Below are 25,580 nucleotides of genomic sequence, written 5' to 3'. Positions count from 1 at the left end.
GAATTCAATGTCTTGACACCGTATTGTTGGCAGAGTGTCTACTATGTGATGTGGTCACAATTATTCATGGGGGGGGATGGGTACCTTTGAGCAGCAGCATAATGGTTTGTGTGTGTGTATTACCTGTCGTTGTCAAAGCTCTGCTTGTCCTGCAGCAGCCTCTCCTTGTTGAGGCCTATCTTCTCCAGCTCGTGGGTCAGTTTCTCCAGGTCATTGTTCATCTGCTGAGTCCGCAGTTTCTCACTCACCAGTTCCTGAAACATAAAACGCCAATCCAGAGTCACTCTACATTCAATCTCTAGAATGTAATCCTTTATTAATGAATAATACAATCTTAATGTACTTAATGGAACATAGTTGAGTTCCAAGTTGAAAAAAGTGTTGGCATAGTGGTCTGGTTTAATTACTTCTTGCATAATGCAGGTGCAATGATTATAGCTGAATATTCTAAAATGTACATTTGAAGACTTGTGAGCATTCACCCCATGCATTACCATTACAATATATATACACTAGCATTACAACATGCATCTCTAAGGTAGTCGCTACATCATTACCTCTCGTAGAGTGACTAGTGTCTTCTTATCGATGGTGGCCTGTTTGACCAGCTCCTTGTTCTCCTTCTCCAGATCTTTGAGGCGGTTGCAGGAGTCCTTGAAGGAGGTCATCTCCTTGCCCAGCGAACGGTTGTCCTTCTCCAGGTGGCTGATCTTAAGGTTGTCCTCGTCCATCTTGGAGTCCCTGATCTCCGCCTGCTGTCTCAGCCTCTTGTTGTCCTTCTCCAGGTGCTTCTTGTCCTTCTCCAGCTGAGAGCTCTCCTGCTCCAGAGTCTTATTTTCCTGCTCCAGCTGCTCCAGACGTTTGCTGGAGATCTTCAGTTCCTCCAGGCTCCTCTGCAGGCTCTGGTTCTCCTGCTCTACATCCTGCAGCTCCCCCTCCAACTGCTGCATCTTGCGGCTGCTGTTGTCCAGGGCCTTCTGCAGCCGCTGGTTTTCCGTATCCAGGCCCTGGTTGCTCACCTCGAGCCTCTCAGTTTTCTTGGAGGAGGCCTTGAGCAGCTCCAGGCTCCTTTTCAGCTGGCTCCTCTCACTCTCCAGCTCAAGGTTCTCCAGCTCCAGCTGAGCCGCCTTGTTCCCTGCCGAGCGGAGCACCTCAGCAGTCCTGCGAAGCTCCAGGTTCTCCTCGTCCAGCTGGGAGTTCTCCTTCTCCAGGGCCTCTAACTGGAAGGATGTGCTCCGCAGGCCATCCACCACCTTCTTTAAACGTCGGCCTTCTACCTCCAGCTCGGAGTTCTCCTTCTCCAGAGACACCACCTGAGGATTTGGGAGAATATGGGAACATTTATCAACAAAGTACTTTTCCTCATTCAAACTCCCATCTGCTTTATACAATAGGAGCTGCACAACAAAGTAATAAGTGACTCATTTGGCACACAATAGACACCAGGTACACCGACAACTAAGTGAAGTTTACAGCCACCAATGCACGCAGGGGCCGACCTTGTCACAGGTGATGCCCAGACTGGCTACTCGTTTCTGCAGGGCCTCGTTCTCCCTCTCCAGCCGCTGCGCCTCCACCTCCAGCTCCTCAGCCCTCTCGCCTTTCTCCTTGTACATCTCAAGGTCCTTACGCAGCTGTTTGCGCTCAAACTCCAGCTTGTTGAGCTTGGAGCTGGTCTCCCGGATGGACTCGTGCAGCACGCGGTTCTCCTTCTCCACGTCTTTGACCCGCGCCTCAGCACCCACCTGGGAGCGCTGCCTCAGCGACGAGACAGTCTGGGTCAGATGCTCGTTCTCCTGCTCCAGGCTTTTCACCTGGAACATGGAGGACGTCTGAGTGGCGCTATGGGACAGCTTCAACTCGAGTCATGCTTCAGTATGGTGTTAATATGAACAGAGCCCTAGAAAAACTCTTTGCTCTTATAATACCCTAGGGTCCTGAATTTGTCCTAAATCAGGTCGAGTGGTCATGAGAAGTTCCTGGCCCTAGCTCTGAACCCTGTAGTGTAGGTTCACCAGAGATCTGTTATTCTACTGTAAACCTCATCAATCTTAACTCCCTGTGTCTGGGGCCTCATTAGATTCTGTCGGCTTTCATTACTTTCATTACACCCCCCCCCCAAGTCACACAGAGCTCTTCAAACTCACTGGGAGAATGCAAGCACAAAGACTACGCTCTTTTAAGAAAACTCAATCCAGATCCATAATGATTAAGTAGCAATGTCGTTTTGAGTTTCTTGGAACAAGACCAGAACAAGGTCAAATCAGTCCTTTGACCAGCCTAAAATGAAAGGCTGTTTGTGTCTTGAACATGGACATGTATGCATGCCTGTGTGTGTGTGTGTGTGTGTGTGTACCTGTCTATCTGCGTTCTCTCTCAGTGTCTCCAGGGTTTTCTCCAACAGAGCCTTCTCCTTCATCAGGTCAGTGCTGAGGCTCTCTGCACTGCACAGACGTTCCCTGCCTGTGTTCAGCTCACTCTCCAGCTGCCCCAGCTGCAGGCACACACAGAGGACGCACTGTTACCATGGCACCCAGTCACTTAGATCACAGACAATGACACTATGCAGTACCACATCATTACCCATCACAATTGGACTCAATTACATTGTAATCCGGTCAATGAAATTGAAGAACCCACTATTCAATTTAATTTCCTGATTGGCCAAAATAAAACTGAATTGACTATGATACACGGACATTTATATTTCTCTAATTACAGTGGCTCCGTGTTGTGATGCACGTCCTATATTAAAGAGAAGCAAAAGCGACTCCATATAGAGCCCTTCCCATGAACACCGGCTCCAATCTCTGTTGTCTCCTCTCCCCTCCGGAGGATGCTGTCAGACTGCACTGGGTAATTACCACTCATGTCACTCACACCCTCTACAAAGGGAAGGGCTGAATTATCTACAAATAAAAGCTTTTCACTGCAGCCGCTTCATCCTCGGTCTGTTCTCTCCTTCTGTCCTTTCTGCTCACCGCATGACGCACAAACACTGTGGCACCAACAGCAACTACAAGTGCACTGTATACACACACACACACACACACACCGTTCTTCAAAAAGCAGGCGGATTATTACTAATCATATCATAGATATATATACTCACAAGCACTTCATTACGTCAAAGCAGCTTAACTCAAAATTGCCTTCTTATTGCTCCTGCTTGGATTCACTTCTAAATGGGCTTTTTTACAGACCGAGTGCTGTTGCCAACTCTGTTTCGCTTGAGAAATGCACATTTCATGCATTTTATGTGGAGTGCACAGAGAAGGCGTGTCTGAAAATAGCCTGAGAGAGTTAGCTTAGAGAAACCTTCAAGTGTCAAGTCTGAGAAATAATAGGAAATGGACTTCAGGATTTACTCAGTCCTTTCAACTCCCTCTGTTGTCATGGATCTATGAGTCCTGAAAGCCAAGTCCTGGGGTGAAATATAGGGGGCTGGAGAAAGATGCTAGTGTACTGTAGGGTTACAGAGCAGGCAGCCATTATTATGTTGTTGATGCAATAAGGAGCCAATGTGGAGTGGGCAGATGATTGATGGGCAGATGAGGGTCCATGTTTAGGCAGCAAGTGTGAAGACGTATGGGACAAGTGTAAAAGCTGCTCTGACCCTCTGGGTGAGCCTCTGGTCCTCCTTGTCGGCCTTGAGGCGGTGTGCAGGGGCGTCCTCGCTGGCAGAGCCCCTCAGCTCCTCCACGGTTCTCAGCAGGGCCTGGTTCTCCTTCTCCAGCTTCAGCAGGCGGCTGGACGTCAGTTCATTCACCTCGTGGCCCAGAGACTTCTGAGGCACTACAAAATGAAACCAACTATGTCAAACACACAACATACTGCACCGAGAGACTGAAAACAGCCATCACTAGCACAGAGAGGCTGCTGCCTATATACACAGACTTGAAATCATTGGCCACTTTAATAAATGGAAGCCTAGTCACTTTAATAATGTTTACATCTCTTGCATTACTGATCTCATATGTATATACTGTATTCTATACTATTCTACTGTCTCTACTGGGTCTATGCCGCTACCACATTGCTCGTCCCGTCCATATATTTATATATTCTGAATTCCATTCCTTTACTTAGATTTTTGATTTGTTTGTATTGGGTATATGTTGTGAAATTGTTAGATATTACTTGTTAGATATTGCTGCAATGTCAGAACTAGAAGCATCTGCAATAATATCTGCTAAACATGTGTATGTGACCAATAAAATCTGATTTGATATTTTAGAAAGGTACTGATATAGTGTTGGGGAACTTCCCAAGGGGAAGAGGAAGTATGGGACATCCCTAAATGTAGATCTACATCAGTACTGTAGTTACTGAGGAAACACACAGGGTTTATCCTGATCCAAGACCAGTTAAACATTCCAAATCCAGGCCCGTTGCTAATCTGGGTCTCGGATTCATTAAATATTAATTACAGGAGCTAATCATGTGTAAATAAACCCTGTCCAATCTGGTGTGTGTGTGTGTGTGTGTGTGTGTATATATATATATATATATATATATATATATATATATATATATGGTCGGCCAAGGCCGGGGTTGAAGCCAGAGCCCCAGTAGGCCTACTGATGCTCACCTTCTGTCAGATCAGGGGTCTTGGAGAGCTGCTCCAGCTCCCAGCCCAGGTGGAGAGACTCGTCCATGCTCTGTTTCTGGGCCATTTCTAGCACCAGGTTCTCCTCTAGCAGCTCCTCAATACGCTTCCTGTCCATGTCCCGCTCCTGATGCACACAGAAACACACAACGTACTGTCAGGATGGCTATACAGTTAGCTAAACCTTAAAGCCGATTTAAGGTAATTCCAGCGTTTGCATTGACAGTACAGCATTTACTGCGATGCAGCCTCTGTAGAAGTCAAGGCATTCATACTTCTTGTGCTTCGTAGAGCTGTTGTAAAGGAAGTTGTCAAGGAAGTGAGTTTGTGTTTATACAGGACCTACCGCCCCCATCTATCGTCAACCAATCATGTCAATGCAGAGCTATACGCAGCCCTCCGTATTGTTACAAAATTTGGGAGGCGCACGACAATGTAGGGTACGTAGCTTGCTTTTGGCCTCCGCAAGCCCCCGCAATTGCATCACACCCTCCATACAGAGCCTCTGGATCACATTTCAGGATCAAGCATAAATTGGCTTTTACAGTGAGAACCTATTCAGTACAGTATATGGGATTTTATTCAGAGAGAACCTACAAAATGGTTCCATAAAGAGAAAATATACAAACATACCAGCATGTCTGTTAACTTTAATCCCACACAAAACACTGTCTCTCATTCTCAATCTTTCCCTCACCATTTCCATGTCGTGGATCTTGGATTTGAGCTGCAGGCTCTCTTTCTCCAGTTCGTGGAGTTTGTCAGAGCGAGCCCTGGTTCCTTCTAGCTGGTCCTCAAGCATGGCCTTGGTCTCCAGCAGAACCTGGTTGTCCTCCTTCAGCTCCTGTAGGGCCCAGCAGAGATCAACATCAGCAGCCCTATCACTTCTAATACACAGGACTCACAACATTAAACAAACATTGGGGAAACAAGTCGATTTATGTTACACCCAATGGAAGCTTCATTGACACGTCAAGCTTGTTGGGTGCTGAACTGCTATTTACTTGTTAAGGCATACCTCCACTCTAGCTTTGTAGAACTCAATGTCATGGAGCCTCTCCTTGTAGCGTCCCACTTCACTTTCCAGCTTGTCCACTCTGATGGCCTTCTCTCTCAGAACGTCCAGCTCGTCACGATAGGCCCTGGCAGCACGCGCGTCTGACAACAACTGCAAGCTCTGGAGGGGACAAACAAAACACTTCATGTCAGTGTCACACACATACAATATATTTGTTTTCACAGACTCATTTCCCTTGAGCGTACAAAACACCTTCCTAATATTGAGTTGCACCCCCTTTTGACCTCAGAACAGCCTCAATTCGCCGGGGAATAGACTCTACAAGGTGTTGAAAGCGTTCCACAGGGATGCTGGCCCATGTTGACTCAATGCTTCTCACAGTTGGGTCAAGTTGGCTGGAAGTCCTTTGGGTGGTGAACCATTCTTGATACACATGGGACACTTTTGAGCGTGAAAAACAAAGCAGCGTTGCAGTTCTTGACTCAAACCGATGCGCCCGGCACCTACCTCATACCTCATTCAAAGGCACTTGGATCTTTTGTCTTGCCCGTTCACCCTCAAAGGCACACATACACAATCCATATCTCAAGGCTTAAAAATCCTTACGCAACCTGTCTCCCCTTCATCTACACTGATTGAAGTAGATTTAACAGGTGACATCAATAAGGGATCATAGACTGACTAGGTGAAAGCTATGTCATGGAAAGAGCAGGTGTTCCTAATGTTTTATACACTCAATGTACATGCATTGCGCACAGGCATAATTAATATTGGTAAACAAACACACCATAGATTGAGTAGGTAGACGTGCGCGCGCGCACACACACACACACACACACACACACACACACACACACACACAGACTAAAGCTCCTCTTAGTCAATAGGGTCATTAGCCAGTAATCTTCTCTGGAAAGGGGATTTGAAATGACCCCACACACACACACACAACAAGCACCTCTGCCATGCTGTTGCTGTGGTCCCTACTTTCTAGCGCTGCGAATCATGTTTACAGCAAAGACTATAAATAAAAGAACATCTTTGCCTACTTCTAAGGAGATCGCCAAACTATAGATAGCTCAGCCACTAATTGGTTAAAGGCATTAACCTCATGATTAAGAATGTCAAATAGGAGGTGGTGGAGATGGTTTGATGTGTTGTATAACCTTGAGAGCAGTCAGGGCACAACAGGCGACGTGTCTTATAGGTGGAGCTTTTGTCCAGTTGTCGGCGGGCAAGCTCTGTGTGACAGGCCTGTAAATCTGGATTGATGCCTAGCACAGCTCAGCAGCATGGTCAGTGCGTAGTTTGTGTGTGAAAGTGTGTAGCTGGAGATCAGAAGAGACATGTTGGTCCAAGGCAGACTGTGTATTCGTGCATTAAGTGGAGTCATGCTGGTGCTAAATTGTGTAATGTGACGTGGACCGGGAGCTCTGACTGTAATTGACTCCCGGTGATTACTCAGCTGTGTTGACCTATTCTGTGCCACACCTAGTGAGGTCTCAGTCTGCTCTGGGTTTGGACGGTAATGTGTTATGTTGGGCTATATGTTGTGCTAGTTTCATCTTTCTAATGCAGAGTTGGAAATCTGTTCTATATTTATTTGTGCTGTAGTAGCTAGGTTTGTTTTGTCCAGTACCTCTTGCTGAATCCTCTTGTTCTCAGTCTCCATATTGTCCAGCTCCTGTCTACAGTCCAGCAGCTGCTCACTCTTCTCCTCCCTGAAAGAGAGAGAGCGAGCGAAAGAGGCAGAGAGCGAAAGGGAGAGAGAGAAATGTCTTCAATCACACTTTTTTTTTTAAAACACATAAAAAAATCCTTCCTCACAAACACCATAACTGTCCCACACAGTTGTTATTCTTAGAATAAATATTTTTTCTTGACATTTTTTTAATTTGGCACAGAAACTAGAGGCCATGAGTAACACCGATTGGCCTATAGGTGGCGCTGTTATAAGCAGTCTCACTTAAACCCTCATATCGCCGTCTGTTTGACCTAGAGACTTGAAACTCGGTATGTAGGCGTATTTCATCATGCTGAACAAAATCGGCCTCAAGGATCCATAAGGTCTGCCAGGATACATTGTCCTCCATTTTGGAAAATTATTGAAAAACTTCTCATTAACCATAAGTCCAAAGTTTTGTAGACTCATGGTTAGGGTTTCAAACGGAGGGTATATTACTGGTAATGTTTAATATTTACCAGTAAACTACCAGCATTTTGGTATCTTTCAAGGATTTGATCTATCACAAGACATTAAGTGGCACTTTTGAGTACTTCAGATTATTACAGGTGTCTGTCCCTCTGTGGTATTATCACATGTAAAATATGGAAATAAGTTCAAATAAATTATCTAATGACAAAGGTGTAAAACACTTCTAAATATAAACCAACTTAGTGAATGTTTGTTATTTTACAAACTTATTTATTTTTTGCTTTCTGGGTTGGGAGATGGCGAGATATTGCATATCCAGTATTCTATTTTATACATCTGTCGATGTCATTTATTGTTTCTTTATAGATAACTAGCTATTATCACTAACTACTTGGCTGATGTGGGTGGGGTACAGTAGTAGTCTACAGTTACGTTACAGCAATACTGAATGACAAAGTAGGCTTGTCACTACTAGCTAGTTGGTTGATATGGGGTACAGTATAACTGAATGAAAGTCACCACCCTACTCTTCTGTTATTCATTGGTCTGAAAATGGTTAAATTAACATTAAAGAGACACCCCACACATTCACGCAGATGGAGGGCCATGTACATTTTAGCTAGTAGTTCTGAAAGTAGCACTAATGAGCCAAAAAAAGTGTCCCCGAAAAGTGTCTCTCTCTCGCGCTCATTGACAAATGCTGGTTAGGCCTCTTGCTAGCTGTCACTCAAATGCAAGGGGTTGAAGCTCATTGGCTAGAACTCAAATTGCTATGGGGCTGACCCACGTGCGGGGAAATGGCATGGCACAGCTTCAAGAAAATAGTAGTTTCAAACTAGGAATTTTGTGTCTAATTGAGTTAGACAGTAATTCTGCATGTGTGAACTAAACATCCAGCCAATGCAGGAGTTTTATAAAATACTTTCTTAGACGTCAATGTACTGCCGCATGTCTTTAAGGCTAAGCTAATCGTTAGATCCTTTGTAGGCGCGTCAATAAATCCAAGCTGTTTCCCAAAACCATCATTATTAACGTTGCACTTGAAAACGATCATAATCTAATGCCTGCCTCAGACCACTCGTAGACCATATAAGTGCGTCGTTAGATGCTTTTTTGCCCTCCCGCGTCACTTTATACACAGAAGAGCTCTGCTAAACACAGAATCACATGGTTTATCAGTCTCTCTGTGGCAGCTGATAACTCCAGAACAAAGTTGACTACAAAGTTGCCAATGTTCTTGGTACATTGGTACAAACAAGTGACGTATAAAACATGCTTCAAATGAAAACAGATGACTACATTAAAATATAAATACAGTAGGCTATAGGCCTATTTCAACCCCATCAATTTACATTTAATGTGCAATCAAATGAGTTATATTTTGCTCCTTGTAGGCTAGCTAGGCTACTGTCTGTAATTTGTCTCATATTTCATGATGTGTAGCCTAACATGTGCGCAATTACTTTTATTGGGTAAGCATTAGAATAAGCCGCCTCACAATTTGCAGCTGTAGGTGGCAATATCTCTCTAGGAGCTGATCCGTCGTCAGTATTGCGAGATAATTATAATGTTGGGGTACGGTTTGAATGGAGAAAGCTGAAACCGAGAGCAGTTCTGCCTTTCTTTCCATCCTGTCAGTATCAACACATGCTCCAATGACGCACAGAGACGATTCACGCTACGTGGTGTTTTGGGAAACACATGATACGCAATGTAGGAACGATGCAGATAGACATGGATATCGTCAGCAATCCTCAATCAGATGAGATACACCTGGTTGCATTATTAACAGGATTACTGAGAAACAGATCAATCGTTTCAATTCCCAACTGTTGTTCGCGTTGAACAATAACATGCAAGAACCACAAATGGTTAAGAGGTGCTTACACACTTGCATCCTTTATTCAACTTGTGTAGACTAAGCCCTAGAGATTGTAACTTCACACGATTTAGCCTCCTTGTCAATCCAGATCTGAATGTTTAATATCCTTTTACTGTACTTTTGATAGTATTTGATGCCAAAGCTAATCACTGAATGTCCTACAAGGTCAGGTTGACGCAGTCACAAAATCACACATACGATTTGCAAATATATTCAGATACAGTACATGCAGGTTTTCTTCTGTCATTACCTGTTGCCCTAGAAGACTAAATAAACCCTTGCTCACCAGAAAATATATGTCATACATCGATAGAATGAATGCTTGAATCTAGTTGACATCGGTAAAGTGCCTTTATCTCGGCTTTTGCCTCAGTGGATCGATGTAAACTATTTCTGCCCAAGTTCCCAAAAGCATTTGGTAATTGGCATGCATTGGTGCTCGTACACTTAGGCCCTAAAGATTATGATTACGCACTAACGCCAGATATAAAATATATATACATGTACCTTAATATGAATTGTACAAAAATTCTATACTACATGGCCAAAAGTATCTGCTCGTCGAACATCTCATTCCAAAATCATGGCTATTACTATAGCGTTCTTCAGCTCTCGGCGGCCCCGTCCTGTGAGCTTGTGTGGCCTACAACTTTGCGGCTTAGCCATTGTTGCTCCTAGATGTTTCTAATTCACAATAACAAAACACAGTAGACCGGGGCAGCTCGAGCATGCAGAAATGTGACAAACTGACTTGTTGGAAAGGTGGCATCCTATGACGGTGCCACGTTGAAAGTCACTGAGCTCTTCACTACAGGCCATTCTACTGCCAATGTTTGTCTAGGGAGATTACATGGCTGTGTGCTCAATTTTATACACCTGTCAGCAACAGGTGTGGCTGAAATACTCAAATCCGCTGATTTGAAGCGGTGTCCTCATACTTCATTTTTAATGCATTGTTTTCTCTTGAGTCAAACCGTGCATTACTAACAGACACGATAAAGCAAGTTAAACGTTTACAAAAAGACAACGTAAAAAAGCTCCATGTGCCTAGTGACTGAACGCAAAAAAAAGCATAGCGACATGATCACACAGTTACCTCTCCACCACTCATGTAGTTTAGCTGTGCGATTATTATCACTTAAGGTAATTCTTTGTCTATTTCAGGAGAGGACGGACATGCATGACTCTCTTCTCTCCTCCCTGCTGAAAACGATCCGGCCCCAGCAGCACAGACTTCTGCCAGCCACGCCACGCCACGCCTGCCCCTGAAAGCTTCTCCCTGGGCGGCAACAAGACAGCAGTTCGTCCTGGACCAAGGCCACGGCCAATGGCTATTGATGGGCTACTGGCCAAGAACCACAGGGATATCCAGAAGCGAGTGGATACCGCCGGCCGTCTGTACAAGTTCTGCCACCAGCCACTGAAAGGCCCTAACAGCCCTCCAACACATACCGGCTTTCCTGGAGTGGCAGGAAAATATCTACTGCCTAGCCCAAGTGTCCATGGTACTGGAGGGAGATTCAACAGTCTGCCTTTTATAAGACTGGAAAGCAGAGCTCGATGGTGGAGAATGGGGAGTGACTCTACTGACACACAGAAATAAATAAGAGCTGAAGATGGAAGTGGTTTGTTTGATTTGTATTTATTTCACAGGTACTGTTCATTCTATTACATTACATGCAGTGCCTTCAGAAAAGTATTCATACCCCTTATTCCACATTTTGTTGTGTTAGAGCCTGAATTAAAAATGTACTGACGAACACAGAAATCTCTCATTTATATAAAATCACCTTTGGCAGCAATTACAGCTATGAGAGCTTTGCACACCTGGGATTGTACAATATTTGCTATTCTTTTTCAAATTCTGCACGCTTTTCCAAGTTGGTTGTTGATAATTACTAGACAGCCATTTTCAAGCCAATTTAGGTCAAACTGTAACTAGGCCACTCAGGAGCATTCAATGTCGTCTTGGTAAGCCACTCCAGTGTATAATTGGCCTTGTGTTCTAGTTTGTCCTGCTGAAAGGTGAATTTGTCTCCTAGTGTCTGTTGGAAAGTAGACAATCAGGTTTTCCTCTAGGAATTTGCCTGTGCTTAGCTTTATTCCGATTCTTTCTATCCACTAAAAAACTCCCTTGTCCTTGTCAATGACAAGCATACCCATAACATGATGAAGCCACCACCATGCTCGAAAATATGAAGAGTGGTACTCAATGATGTGTGTTGGATTTGCCCCAAAACATTACGCTTTGTATTCAGGATAAACATTTAAATTATTTGCAACATTTTTTGCAAATTTACTAGAGTGCCATACAGGATTCATGTTTTGGAATATTTTTATTCTGTACAGGCTTCCTTTACACTCTGTCAATTAGCTTAGTATTGTGGAGTAACTAAACTCAGCAAAAAAAGAAATGTCCCTATTTCAGGACCCTGTCTTTCAAAGATAATTTGTAAAAATCCAAATAACTTCACAGATCTTCATTGTAAAGGTGTTTAAACACCGTTTCCCATGGTTCAATAAACCATAAACTATTAATGAACATGCACCCGTGGAGCGGTCGTTAAGACACTAACAGCTTCCAAACGGTAGGTAATTAAGGTCACAGTTATGAAAACTTAGGACACTAAAGAGGCCTTTCTACTGACTCTGGAAAAACACCAAAAGAAAGATGCCCAGGGTGCCTGCTCATCAACGTGAATGTGCCTTCGGCATGCTGCAAGGTGGGCATGAGGACTGCAGATGTTGCTAGAGAAATAAATTGCAATGTCCATACTGTGAGACGCCTAAGACAGCGCTACAGGGAGACAGGACGGACAGCTGATGGTCCTCGCAGTGGCAGACCACGTGTAACAACACCTGCACAGGATCAGTACATCCGAACATCACACCTGCGGACAGGCGGCTACAACAACTGCCCTAGATACACCAGGAACGCAAGTTCCCTCCATCAGTACTCAGACTGTCCGCAATAGGCTGAGGGGCTTGTAGGCCTGTTGTAAGGCAGGTCCTCACCAGACATTGCCGGCAACAACGTTGTCTACGGGTACAAACCCACCGTCGCTGGACCAGACAGGACTGGCAAAAAGTGCTCTTCACTGACGAGTCGCGCTTTTGTCTCACCAGGGGTGATAGCTGGATTTGCGTTTATCGTCGAAGGAATGAGCGTTACACCGAGGCATGTACTCTGGAGCAGGATCGATTTGGAGGTGGAGTGTCAGTCATGGTCTGGGGAGGTGTGTCACAGCATCATCGGACTGAACTTGTCGTCATTGCAGGGAAGACATCCTCCCCTCTCATGTGGTACCCTTCCTGCAGGCTCATCCCATCCTGACATGACCCTCCAGCATGACAATGCCACCAGCCATACTATCTCACAGCAAGAACTGGAAAACCTGGTGCAGTCCATGAGGAGGAGATGCACTGCAGTACTTAATGCAGCTGGTGGCCACACCAAATACTGACTGTTACTTTGGATTTTGACACCCCCCTTTGTTCAGGGACACATTATTCCAGTTAGTCACATTTCTGTGACTGTTTTCTGTTTTCACTGTCATTATGGGGTATTGGTGTGTAGACGGATGAGGAAAACATTTAATATGTTTTAGAATGAGGCTGTAATGTAACAAAATGGGGAAAAAGTCAAGGGGTATGGAATACTTTCTGAATGTACTGTATATTAGTTTATTGCTAGTGTGTGAAAATGAACAAATACCAACATTTTATTCTAAATTGCTGTGAATGTCTTGAATAAATCAATTGCTATAGTGTGTGAATAGGTTTGCTGTACAATGGATTGTGCTCCAACACTATTCTAAATATGCTTTTGACTTCAATAAAGTAAACCTCAACAATGAGAGATACACATGGTAATGCCTTCACTGATTGCACATAAAGGAATATATCATCTAGGAACTAAAGTGCTTGCTTTGTGTCATCCTATGAATCCTGTTTATTGCTGTTCACAGCTATATTTATTTCTGTTTTCTCTAAAGTAGTCTTGAAAAACTGGAATTTTTACTTGGGCCATGTAACTCATTGGTTAGTACAAACCAAGATGTTTACCCAGCAGATAGGAATCCACAGACCTCTGTCCTTACCGGGTCAAGTCAGCTTGTTGACTTCTGCCTGTGTGGGTTGGGGGTGTGGTTAATTACCAAATGATACAGTCCATAGTGGATTATATTTGACATTATTAGGAGCTATTCAGACTCTGCAGGTGAGGATAATTACTTTATATGTGTAATGAACAATTGAAATGATAGTGTGTGAGTACATCTTCTGTCTTTTTGATCATATGAAAACCTGATTTGTACTTGGAAGAAAAGAACCAAGCATACATTTTCCTTCAGAGGCAAGTCAATGATCTTGAGTGGAAAAAACAAAAACGCCTGTGTGTTATTTTACAACTTCAACAGAACAACCATTTCCTCAGGATAACAAACATAGCTCAACTGAAAATATACAAAGTAGGACCAGAAACACAACCTACAAATGACCTCACAATAAGCTCCCCTATGACATGCAAATCTCTAACTGTCGTGCTGCTTTGCTTTAGTTCCACCAGCTCTTTGTAACAGAGCAAATCCAGATAACCAGATGTTAAGTGAGCAACAGGCCAACAGATTCCTCTCCTCGCTCAGTCTCTGACTAGACGGACTTCAAACCCCCTCAACCCAGCATTAGCAGCATATAGAGCTCATCTGACAACAGCATATTCAACAGTTAATGGGTTTGCGTGATTGTGACACTACATTAGACAGGCAATGCAACCAAAATAAAGGTTGGGACTTGATGAGGCTGAGGGAGGCCAGTCCTGCAAGCTCCTGGTCGGTGAGGAATTAAGAATGTGGCACACACAGCTTTGAAGAGACCTGTACATTCTTCAGATGAGTGGAGATGCTTTCCAGTCTCCTTGGTCCACTGAACATAACTTACGACGGCCTGCTAGATTAGTGATCTGTACTGGCTTGGCTGCTTGTAGGTATTATCATCAGGGTTATATGCTTCCTGTGATGTGCTTGTAGAAATCAGAGGCTTGAGCAGCTAGCTTCGAGCATGGAATAAAACTCACGTTACGCTGCTGTTACTTCAGCTGCTTTTGGTGAGCACACACTCCAAGTGTGTACCTCTTGTGTTTGGAGTCCTTTCATCTCATCCCACCATAGATACTGTCATCAGACATTCAGCCTCAGCAGCAACACACCTTTCACTGTATTCCACGTTTCATTAAGGCCCTAACAAAGAGAGTAGTTGACAGCCTAGGCCGAACAGAAAGCTGCTCATCCACTGTGGGTGACAGCACTGAGCCTGCAGCAGCTGAGTCACACTGACAACCATGGTACCATGGTCTACCTGCATTTTACAGTCTAACATTCACAATAGAAAATGCACCTAACTGTAGTTCCACAGAACCTGACAGGATTGAGATTGGGTCTTTAGGGGCTATATCATAATCTATTTCTACACAATCTATTCCTATTCTATTCCTCTTAACACCAGGTTTCATATTTAAGCTTTAAAAAAAACATGATCATTAAGACATTCTGCAGTATGTATGGTCAACATGGTCACTTTACTGTGCCCTCAAATGGACCTTCAGTAGAACTAAATCTCTATTTGTGTTTTAAAGCATGCCTTTGGCGGAGAATGGCTAGCTCCCCTTCCCTCTAGTGTTGGTGCGCCAGAGTCAACAACGGCCAGAAATCGGAAGAAAGCAAGTGGAATTCAATAGGAACTGCGTAAGTAGGTCAAAAACACATTTAAAAAAAGAACATGCCTCTGCACGGCATCATCACATCTGGGTCAAATCCTCAGACATCTGACCCAGCATCAGGACTGGGTGACTGGAGGGGTCTGTGGCCATCTACGGCAATAACATCTCCACACACATACACAAGACTACAGTATATGCACTCGCACTCCTGTAGAGAAGTAGTCTGCCGCGTCACTCTTATATTCTGGATATCTTCTGGAATTATGATCACCATAAAAAAAGATACACAGCACATACATACAGTACCAGTGAAAGGGTTTCCTTATTTTTACTATTTTCTACATTGTAGAATAACAGTGAAGACATTTAAAACTATGAAATAACACATATGGAATAATGTAGTAAACAAAAAAGTATTAAACAAATCAAAATGTATTTAATATTTGAGATTCTTCAAAGTAGCCACCCTTTGCCTCGATGACAGCTTTGCACACTCTTGGCATTCTCTCAACCAAGCTTCATGATGTAGTCACCTGGAATGCATTCCAAGTAATAGGTGTGCCTTGTTAATATTTCTTTCCTTCTTAATGCGTTTGAGCAAATCAGTTCTGTTGTGACAAGGTAGGGGTGGTATACAAAAGACAGCCCTATTTGGTAAAAGACCAAATCCATATTAAGGCAAAAACAGCTCAAATAAGAAAAGAGAAACAACAGTCCATTACTTTAAAACATGAAGGTCAGTCAATACAGAACATTTCGATAACTTTGAATGTTTCTTTAAGTGCAGTTGCAAAAACCATCAAGTGCTATGATGAAACTGGTTCTCATGAGGACCACCACAGGAAAGGAATACCCAGAGTTACATCTGCTGCAGAGGACAGGTTCATTAGAGTTTACTGCACCTCAGAAATTGCAGCCCAAATAAAGTGTGCTGCAAGTAATAGACACATTCAAGTAACAGAGTTCAAGTAACAGACACATCAATATCAACTGTTCAGAGGAGACTGTGAAATCAGGCATTCATGGTCGAATTGAAAGTTAGCTTGCGTTCCATTGCTTTTCTACAGACAAAGGAATTCTCCGGTTGGAACATTATTGAAGATATATGTTAAAAACATCCTAAAGATTGATTCTATACTTCGTTTGACATGTTTCTACAACCTGTAATATAACTTTTTGGACTTTTCGTCCGACCTTTCGTCTGGACTTGCACGCGCGTTTGGCTTTGTTCACCAAACACCCTAACAACGGAAGGTATTTGGACATAAATGATGAACTTTATCAAACAAATCAAACATTTATTGTGGAACTGGGATTCCTGGGAGTGCATTCGGATTAAGATCAAAGGTAAGTGAATATTTATAATGCTATTTCTGACTAATGTTGACCACACAACATGAGGGATCTCTTTGGCTGTCTCTGAGCGCCGTACTCGGATAATTGCAGTGTGCTTTTTCCGTAAACATTTTTTAAAATCTGACACAGCGGTTGCATTAAGGAGAAGTTGATCTTAAGTTCCATGTATAATAGCTGTATCTTTTATCAATGTTTATTATGAGTATTTCTGTGAATTGATGTGGCTCTCCGCAAAATCACCGCATGTTTTGGAACTACTGAACGTTACGCGCCAATGTAAAATGAGATTTTTGAATATAAATATGCACTTTATTGAACAAAACATACATGTATTGTGTAACATGAAGTCCTATGAGTGTCATCTGATGAAGATCAAAGGTTAGTGATTCATTTAATCTATATTTCTGCTTTTTGTGACTCCTCTCTTTGGCTGGAAAAATGGCTGTGTTTTTCTGTGACTTGGTGGTGACCTAACAATCGTTTGTGGTGCTTTCGCTGTAAAGCCTTTTTGAAATCAAACACTGTAGCTGGATTAACAAGAATTGTATCTTTAAAATGGTGTAAAATACTTGTATGCTTGAGGAATTTTAATTATGAGATTTTTGTTGATTTGAATTTTGGCGCCCTGCACATTCACTGGCTGTTGGCTTGGTGGGACGCTACCTTCCCAAATATCCCAGAGAGGTTAACGCTTTATTGGTGACTACATGATTCTAAATGTTATTTCATAGTTTTGATGTCTAAACTATTATTCTATAAAAGAGAAAATAGTAAAAATAAAGACAACTCATGAATGAGTAGGTGTCCCAACTTTTGAATGGTATTGTGCGTGCTTGTGTGATATATATAAAACAAATATACATACATACATACTACAGTTCAAAAGTTTGGGGTTTTTATCTTTTATCTCCCTAACCAACTTTAAACATTTGCTATCTGAGCAGCAAACCGATCGCTGCAGCTGTACATAGTCCATCGGTATATAGCCCACCCAATTTACCTACCTCATCCCCATACCCACCTGGCTACTCCTACCCCTGTCAACAGCACTGCACCCCCAACAGCAACTCGCCCAAGCCTTCCCCATTTCTCCTTCTCCCAAATCCATTCAGCTGATGTTCTGAAAGAGCTGCAAAGTCTGGACCCCTATAAATCAGCCGGGCTAGACAATCTGGACCCTTTCTTTCTAAAATTATCTGCCGAAATTGTTGCCACCCCCATTAATAGCCTGTTCAACCTCTCTTTCGTGTCGTCTGAGATTCCCAAAGATTGGAAAGCAGCTGCGGTCATCCCCCTCTTCAAAGGGGGGGGACACTCATGACCCAAACTGCTACAGACCTATATCTATCCTACCATGCCTTTCTAAGGTCTTCGAAAGCCAAGTCAACAAACAGATTACCGACCATTTCGAATCTCACCATACCTTCTCTGCTATGCAATCTGGTTTCAGAGCTGGTCATGGGTGCACCTCAGCCACGCTCAAGGTCCTAAACGATATCTTAACCGCCATCGATAAGAAACATTACTGTGCAGCTGTATTCATTGATCTGGCCAAGGCTTTCGACTCTGTCAATCACCACATCCTCATCGGCAGACTCAACAGCCTTGGTTTCTCAAATGATTGCCTCGCCTGGTTCACCAACTACTTCTCTGATAGAGTTCAGTGTGTCAAATCGGAGGGTCTGTTGTCCGGACCTCTGGCAGTCTCTATGGGGGTGCCACAGGGTTCAATTCCTGGACCGACTCTCTTCTCTGTATACATCAATGAGGTCGCTCTTGCTGCTGGTGAGTCTCTGATCCACCTCTACGCAGACGACACCATTCTGTATACTTCCGGCCCTCCTTTGGACACTGTGTTAACAACCCTCCAGGCAAGCTTCAATGCCATACAACTCTCCTTCCGTGGCCTCCAATTGCTCTTAAATACAAGTAAAACTAAATGCATGCTCTTCAACCGATCGCTACCTGCACCTACCCGCCTGTCCAACATCACTACTCTGGACGGCTCTGACTTAGAATACGTGGACAACTACAAATACTTAGGTGTCTGGTTAGACTGTAAACTCTCCTTCCAGACCCATATCAAACATCTCCAATCCAAAGTTAAATCTAGAATTGGCTTCCTATTTCGCAACAAAGCATCCTTCACTCATGCTGCCAAACATACCCTTGTAAAACTGACCATCCTACCAATCCTCGACTTTGGCGATGTCATTTACAAAATAGCCTCCAATACCCTACTCAACAAATTGGATGCAGTCTATCACAGTGCAATCCGTTTTGTCACCAAAGCCCCATATACTACCCACCATTGCGACCTGTACGCTCTCGTTGGCTGGCCCTCGCTTCATACTCGTCGCCAAACCCACTGGCTCCATGTCATCTACAAGACCCTGCTAGGTAAAGTCCCCCCTTATCTCAGCTCGTTGGTCACCATAGCATCTCCCACCTGTAGCACACGCTCCAGCAGGTATATCTCTCTAGTCACCCCCAAAACCAATTATTTCTTTGGCCGCCTCTCTTTCCAGTTCTCTGCTGCCAATGACTGGAACGAGCTACAAAAATCTCTGAAACTGGAAACACTTATCTCCCTCACTAGCTTTAAGCACCAACTGTCAGAGCAGCTCACAGATTACTGCACCTGTACATAGCCCACCTATAATTTAGCCCAAACAACTACCTCTTTCCCAACTGTATTTAATTTATTTATTTTGCTCCTTTGCACCCCATTATTTTTATTTCTACTTTGCACATTCTTCCATTGCAAAACTACCATTCCAGTGTTTTACTTGCTATATTGTATTTACCTTGCCACCATGGCATTTTTTGCCTTTACCTCCCTTCTCACCTCATTTGCTCACATTGTATATAGACTTGTTTATACTGTATTATTGACTGTATGTTTGTTTTACTCCATGTGTAACTCTGTGTCGTTGTATCTGTCGAACTGCTTTGCTTTATCTTGGCCAGGTCGCAATTGTAAATGAGAACTTGTTCTCAACTTGCCTACCTGGTTAAATAAAGGTAAAATAAAATAAATACTGTTTTTATTTTATTTATTTTTCTGCTCTTTTGCACACCATTATCTCTACCTGCACATGTTCATCTGATCATTTATCACTCCAGTGTTAATCTGCTAAATTGTAATTATTCACTCCTATGGCCTATTTATTGCCTACCTCCTTATTGCCTGCCTACCTCATACCTTTTGCACACAATGTATATAGATTATTTTTTTCTACTATGTTATTGACTTGTTTATTGTTTACTCCATGTGTAACTCTGTGTCGTTGTTTGTTCACACTGCTATGCTTTATCTTGGCCAGGTCGCAGTTGCAAATGAGAACTTGTTCTCAACTAGCCTACCTGGTTAAATAAAGGGGAAATAAATTAAATAAAATTAGAAATGTCCTTGTTTTTGTCCATTAAAATATCATCAAACTGATCAGAAATACAGCGTAGACATTGTTAATGTTGTAAATTACTATTGTAGCTGGATTTTTTATGGAATATATACACATAGGTGTACAGAGGCCCATTATCAACAACTATCTCTCCTGTGTGCCAATGGCACGTTGTGTTAGCTAATCCAAGCTTCTTTTTAAAAGACTAATTGATCATTAGAAAACCCTTTTGCAATTATGTTAGCACAGCTGAAAACTGTTGTGCCAATTAAAGAAGCAATAAAACTGGCCTTCTTTAGACTAGTTGAGTATCTGGAGCATCAGCATTTGTGGGTTCGATCACAGGCTCAAAATGGCCAGAAACAAAGCACTTTCTTCTGAAATTTGTCAGTCTATTCTTGTTCTGAGACTTGAAGGCTATTTATTCCATGTGAGAAATTGCCAAGAAACTGAAGATCTCGAACAACGCTGTGTACTACTGCCTTCACAGAACAGTGCAAACTGTCCCTAACCAGAATAGAAAGAGGAGTGGGAGGCCCATGTGCACAACTGAGCAAGAGAACAAGTACTTTAGTGTCTTGTTTTAAAATGGAACAAAAACTAAAAGTGTTTTTTGTTTCAAAAACAAGGACATTTCTAAGTGACCCCAAACTTTTGACCGTTGCTGACAGGTGTATAAAATCGAGCACACAGTCGCCATAGACAAACATTGGCAGTAGAATGGCATTACTGAAGAGCTCCGTGACTTGCAACATGGCACAGTCATAGGATGCCACCCATCCAAATCAGTTCGTCAGATTTCTGCCATGCTAGAGCTGCCCCAGTCAACTGTAAGTACTGTTATTGTGAAGTAGAAACATCTAGGAGCAACAACAGCTCAGCCGCAAAGTGGTATGCCTCACAATCTCACAGAACGGGACCGCTGAGGCGTGTAAAAATTGAGTTCCAAACTGCCCCTGGAAGCAACGTCAGCACAAGAACTGTTTGTCGGGAGCATCATGAAATGGGTTTCCATGGCCAAGCAGCCGCACACAAGCCTAAGATCACCATGCACAATGCCAGGTGTTGGAGTGGTGTAAAGCACGCCACCATTGGACTCTAGCACAGCGGAAACAAGATCTCTGGAGTGATGAATCATACTTCACCATCTGGCAGTCCAACGGACATTTGGTGGATGTCAGACGAAGACCTGCCCCAATTCATAGTCGCAACTGTAAAGTTTGGTGGCCCCTTAGTTCTAGTGAAGGGCAGTCTTAAAGCTACAGCAAACAAAGAAATTCTAGACAAATCTGTGCAACAGTTTGGGGAAGGTATGACATACTCTTGTTAATGTAGTGTACCTCAAAACCGTTTTGACCCAGCACTAAGAAGCCTGCATTACAAAACCCCAACCGTATCACTGGACAAACCACATCAATGTTATGATGGACTTGATTAAGAGATTCCAGAGTCAGCACCTCAGTTTTTTGCATCCTAGAAAACACTTCCGTCTGAAACAGAGAATGCTTCTCGTTAAAAACCCCTCCCTTTGATAAACTGACCACTGGCCTTTGTCTCTGCCCAGGGTTAATGGACTCTGAAGAGGAAGTTCCATTATTTATGACAACAATGAAGGTCTAGCACTACGGCATCAGAACAGTAGTGTAGAACCATTTGTTTCCTACTGAGAGGCAAGAGGAAATGTATTCTTCTTTAACAATAATCGCTGACATAAAACTTTAAGTTCCGTAATTAGCGTCCTGCTTTTGCGGTTCTCTCCGGTCAGTATTAGAGTGCTCCATGAACTGGTGAACAGAGAATGGGATACTCAAAGACAGAGCTGAGTCACGGTTCCTAGCTCCAATGACACACCGTACTGGGTTGTTTTCCATTACTAGGCAGTCACGAGACAGCAGTAGATGAATGCAGAGTGTCACATTTAGAGACACTCTGCTAGACTACACGAGGCACCAACAGTACTCTTAGGATACTTGTACAAAGCTTATAGAACTTGTGAGAACCAATGATGTGTTAAGAGATCCTGGGAGGTCCAACAGTGTTTGCAGTCTACCACAGACTTACTAAAAAGGGCCAATGGAGCTGGAGAAAGGCCAAATGAGGGTACTTACAGCTCCTGGCGCAGGCGTCTGATCTTGGCCTTGGCGTCGGCCAGCTCCACAGACAGGTGCTGGCGGCTCTCTGTGCGGCGCAAGCTAGGAGAGTCGTTGGGCGACTGGGCAAAGAGGGGCGGAGGAGAGTACAGTCCACAGTCCCTCTCCTGGGTCAGCTCCACAATGGTCTGGAAGGACACGCAACACCATAACAGTTAGACCAAACTGGTGAAGGCCCAAGGTGGTGACAAAACATTCTCTGTGTAAACGGACTATTTTCAGAGTGGGGTTGTCACTACACCAAAATATTACTAACGATGGCCAAGTTTCATAAAACAGAGTAGTATCGTGATACCACACAGGGTTAGAGGCAAACTGAGGACGGATCAACATTGTAATTACTCCACAATACTAACCTAATTGAGAGAGTGAAAAGAAAGGCACCTGTACAGAATACAAATACTCCAAAACATGCATCCTGTTTAAAATAAGGCACTACAGTAAAATTGCCCAGAAATATCCTGAATACAAAGTGTTATGCATGCATTCTGTGCTCAGTCAATTTCAATATGAGAAACATACACCATTATTTAGTGATCACACAGAGAGAAGCTCTTTTCACACCCCTCAATGATCTCAATAATTTAAGATCAAAATGGCAAATATTGCCAAAAAGGAACAAGCTTGCATCCCTGTAGACAACTCACAGACCAGGACCCTGATCATGTATCCTGCACTCATCTTCTATATTTAACACATGTATCCCTCCCTCCTTACTTACTTGAAATGATCAGCCCAAGTAATCTTAACAGATTTGGATGGGTGAAAACAAGGCTCTCATCAAATTGCTTTCAACAGTGTTAGATCATTGATCACAATGAAAGACAAAGCAGTTGTCAGACAGGGTATTGAAGATTGAGTATACTGACAGTGTGGATTGCAGTCTATATATTGTCTACCGTGACACCTTGTTATTGAACAGTAGCACCTATTTGCGTCAGGCTCCCCTGCTGTTCTGTCTGCTCAGTCTGGGAGGTGTGAGCTTAGGGAGATGACTGATTAGGACGGACCTCAAAGGAGGAGAAGCAGCACCTAGCCACCAGGATCAGTCACTTAAATGGAAAGCCCAAACATAATGAAAAGTCCAGTACTAATGCAGTTAAGGCTCAAGTATCGGCACACAACAAAGGTATATTAGGCTGGGTTTGGAGATAATAGTAGCAAAAGGGCATTGGTTTAAAATGGTCTGTGACAACATATCATCCCTCCTCTCTCTCTCATCGTCCGTTCATAACCCAGTGGCTACACAATGAAATGGGCTTTTAATGAAGAACGTCTAGCCTCCAGTGGAGATCCTTATAATCCCACCTCCTTCTCCCTGCCCCTCTAGCCCATAGGATGCTGGGACTGCTGCTCTACCAGGCTTTGGCAACTGTACGGGTGGGCTGTCCTTAATCAGACTGCTCTGGGTTCAATTCACACATACCCCAACCATACACACAAACTGACGCACACGCCATACAAATGCAGACACCATAGCACCATACAGACTCTCTACAGGCCGTTAACTCATTGAGACAACATTTTATGCATTTTATTTTACCTTTATTTAACTAGGCAAGTCAGTTAAGAACAAATTCTTATTTACAATGACGGCCTAGGAACAATGGGTTAACTGACTTGTTCAGGAGCAGAACAAATTTTTACCTTGTCAGCTCTGGGATTCGATCTAGCAACCTTTTGGTTACTGGCCCAACGCTCTAACCACTTGAGTGGAGTTAAAAAGGTACCAATGTGCCCAGTTTCAGACATGTACCTCCAGCTGGTCGTCTCTCTCGTCCACCAGGCGTTTGAGATGGAAGGCCATGTTCCTGGAGAAGGAGTCCAGGTCCTCTGGGGGCAGGTCACCCCCCTCCAGCCACTGTAGGTCCACAACATTCTCCTGGTTGTGGGTCACCTTTAAAACAACAGCATTAGCGGCGTCACACTCTGCCAGTCAATACACAGAACAAATGTGTTGAAAGCAATGGGAAGCAAACTAATTTACTTTGACTCAAACTGCTGTGGAGGGCAGTGACATAAATGTGGCTGAAAAGCTCACAGATCCGTCCTACAATAACTAAAGTTTCCTTTTTACTAAAAGCTGGCCCAAAACAGACACACGAGACGCAAGGGTTTATGTTTGAACTGGATGCCTTCACAAAATGAGATATATAGATATATCTTCTATACATCTGTCTCTCATACCTCTTGGATGTGAGATGCTATGGCAGCTTTTGTGTCAAAGTCTAGGGTCTGGATCCTCTCGATGTACTCTTCTTTCTTCTCACACTGCAAACAAAAGGAGGCAGTTTGGGGGTTGGATGACAGTCTGGAGAGTGGAATTAGAGAGGTCTTTGCGAGGTCAGCTCCCTAAACACAGGCTAGGTTGAAGATGGGAAGCTGAAGACACCAGCGTCACAATACAGAGGTTCTACCACTCTGAATCAACCATGGGAGCAGCTAAAATATTGTAGCTACGCTGCCTAGGCAGAAGGCAAGCATTCTGAAACAGATATCAGGATGGTGAAAAATGCATTTTAAGCGAATGCCAGAAAAAAAGACATCTAGCCAGCTAGCCAACGTTGAGGTTGAAGATTACAAGGTAAAGACAACAGGGTTCTAATATCTCATAACTCTTTACAATTCATGGAACTAGCTTGACTAGTTAGCAACGGCACTAGTAGTTATCAATGGCGCAGTAGTTATCAATGGCGCCGGTCCCATTAGTTTATTTTTGAATGCTTCAGCATTGAATTATTATATGGTCTTAACAGGATAATGGCCTGGGTTCTAATTGGTTGGCTTTGAGGAAAAATGCCTGTGAAGGAATATGTAGATCAGGGGTCAGCAACAGGTGGCCCGCAGGCCATAACCGACCCGCAACGGACTTCCCCACCAAAGTTTTTTTGCAAAACAAAAAAGTTACCCTGTAATAGAACAGTGTCACCTAACAATTATGATCTAGAAAAAAACATTTAAATCAACACTGACTTCACACATATTTCCCTATCAGGAGTCCTTGAAGAAGTATCCTAGGTCAGAACTCCCTAAAACAGTGAGCTAAGTGTGCACGAGAATGACTGAGGTTAGCGTCTCTCTGGCCAGGGGTTAAGTATGACGCATCATCAGTGCTACTCCAGCCAGGCCCAGGGCAAAGACAGAGACAAGGGTCGGGTCAGGGCATACAGAGCCTCCCATTGAGCAGACACACCCTCTGACCCTTCTCTGGCCTGCTGCCAGGACAGAAGACAGACCACCTGTCATAGTGCCAACTCTGCTGAGGAAGAGGAAGTGAATGCTAGTCTGAG

At 43.4% G+C, this 25,580-nt stretch overlaps 1 protein-coding gene across 7 annotated transcripts in view; it reads right to left on the bottom strand.

Annotated features, from left to right (window-relative positions):
- LOC110502565 (girdin) overlaps positions 1 to 25,580 on the bottom strand; it is an 88,301-nt gene that overhangs the window by 19,923 nt on the left and 42,798 nt on the right. For all 7 annotated transcript variants that reach the window (XM_036960150.1, XM_021580698.2, XM_036960151.1 and 4 more), the window contains exons 6-17: positions 24,478 to 24,561; positions 24,047 to 24,187; positions 22,249 to 22,418; positions 7,267 to 7,348; positions 5,628 to 5,786; positions 5,307 to 5,453; positions 4,592 to 4,736; positions 3,617 to 3,795; positions 2,357 to 2,494; positions 1,500 to 1,814; positions 558 to 1,313; positions 124 to 254 (exon numbers count right to left, since the gene is read on the bottom strand). In XM_036960150.1, coding sequence (XP_036816045.1) covers positions 124 to 254; positions 558 to 1,313; positions 1,500 to 1,814; positions 2,357 to 2,494; positions 3,617 to 3,795; positions 4,592 to 4,736; positions 5,307 to 5,453; positions 5,628 to 5,786; positions 7,267 to 7,348; positions 22,249 to 22,418; positions 24,047 to 24,187; positions 24,478 to 24,561 — 2,447 coding nt within the window. The remainder of the gene's footprint in view (positions 1 to 123; positions 255 to 557; positions 1,314 to 1,499; positions 1,815 to 2,356; positions 2,495 to 3,616; positions 3,796 to 4,591; positions 4,737 to 5,306; positions 5,454 to 5,627; positions 5,787 to 7,266; positions 7,349 to 22,248; positions 22,419 to 24,046; positions 24,188 to 24,477; positions 24,562 to 25,580) is intronic.

This window comes from Oncorhynchus mykiss, chromosome 23, assembly GCF_013265735.2.
Source record: "Oncorhynchus mykiss isolate Arlee chromosome 23, USDA_OmykA_1.1, whole genome shotgun sequence".
Lineage (NCBI taxonomy): Eukaryota > Metazoa > Chordata > Actinopteri > Salmoniformes > Salmonidae > Oncorhynchus > Oncorhynchus mykiss.
This window is presented reverse-complemented; position numbering and strand designations above follow the sequence as displayed.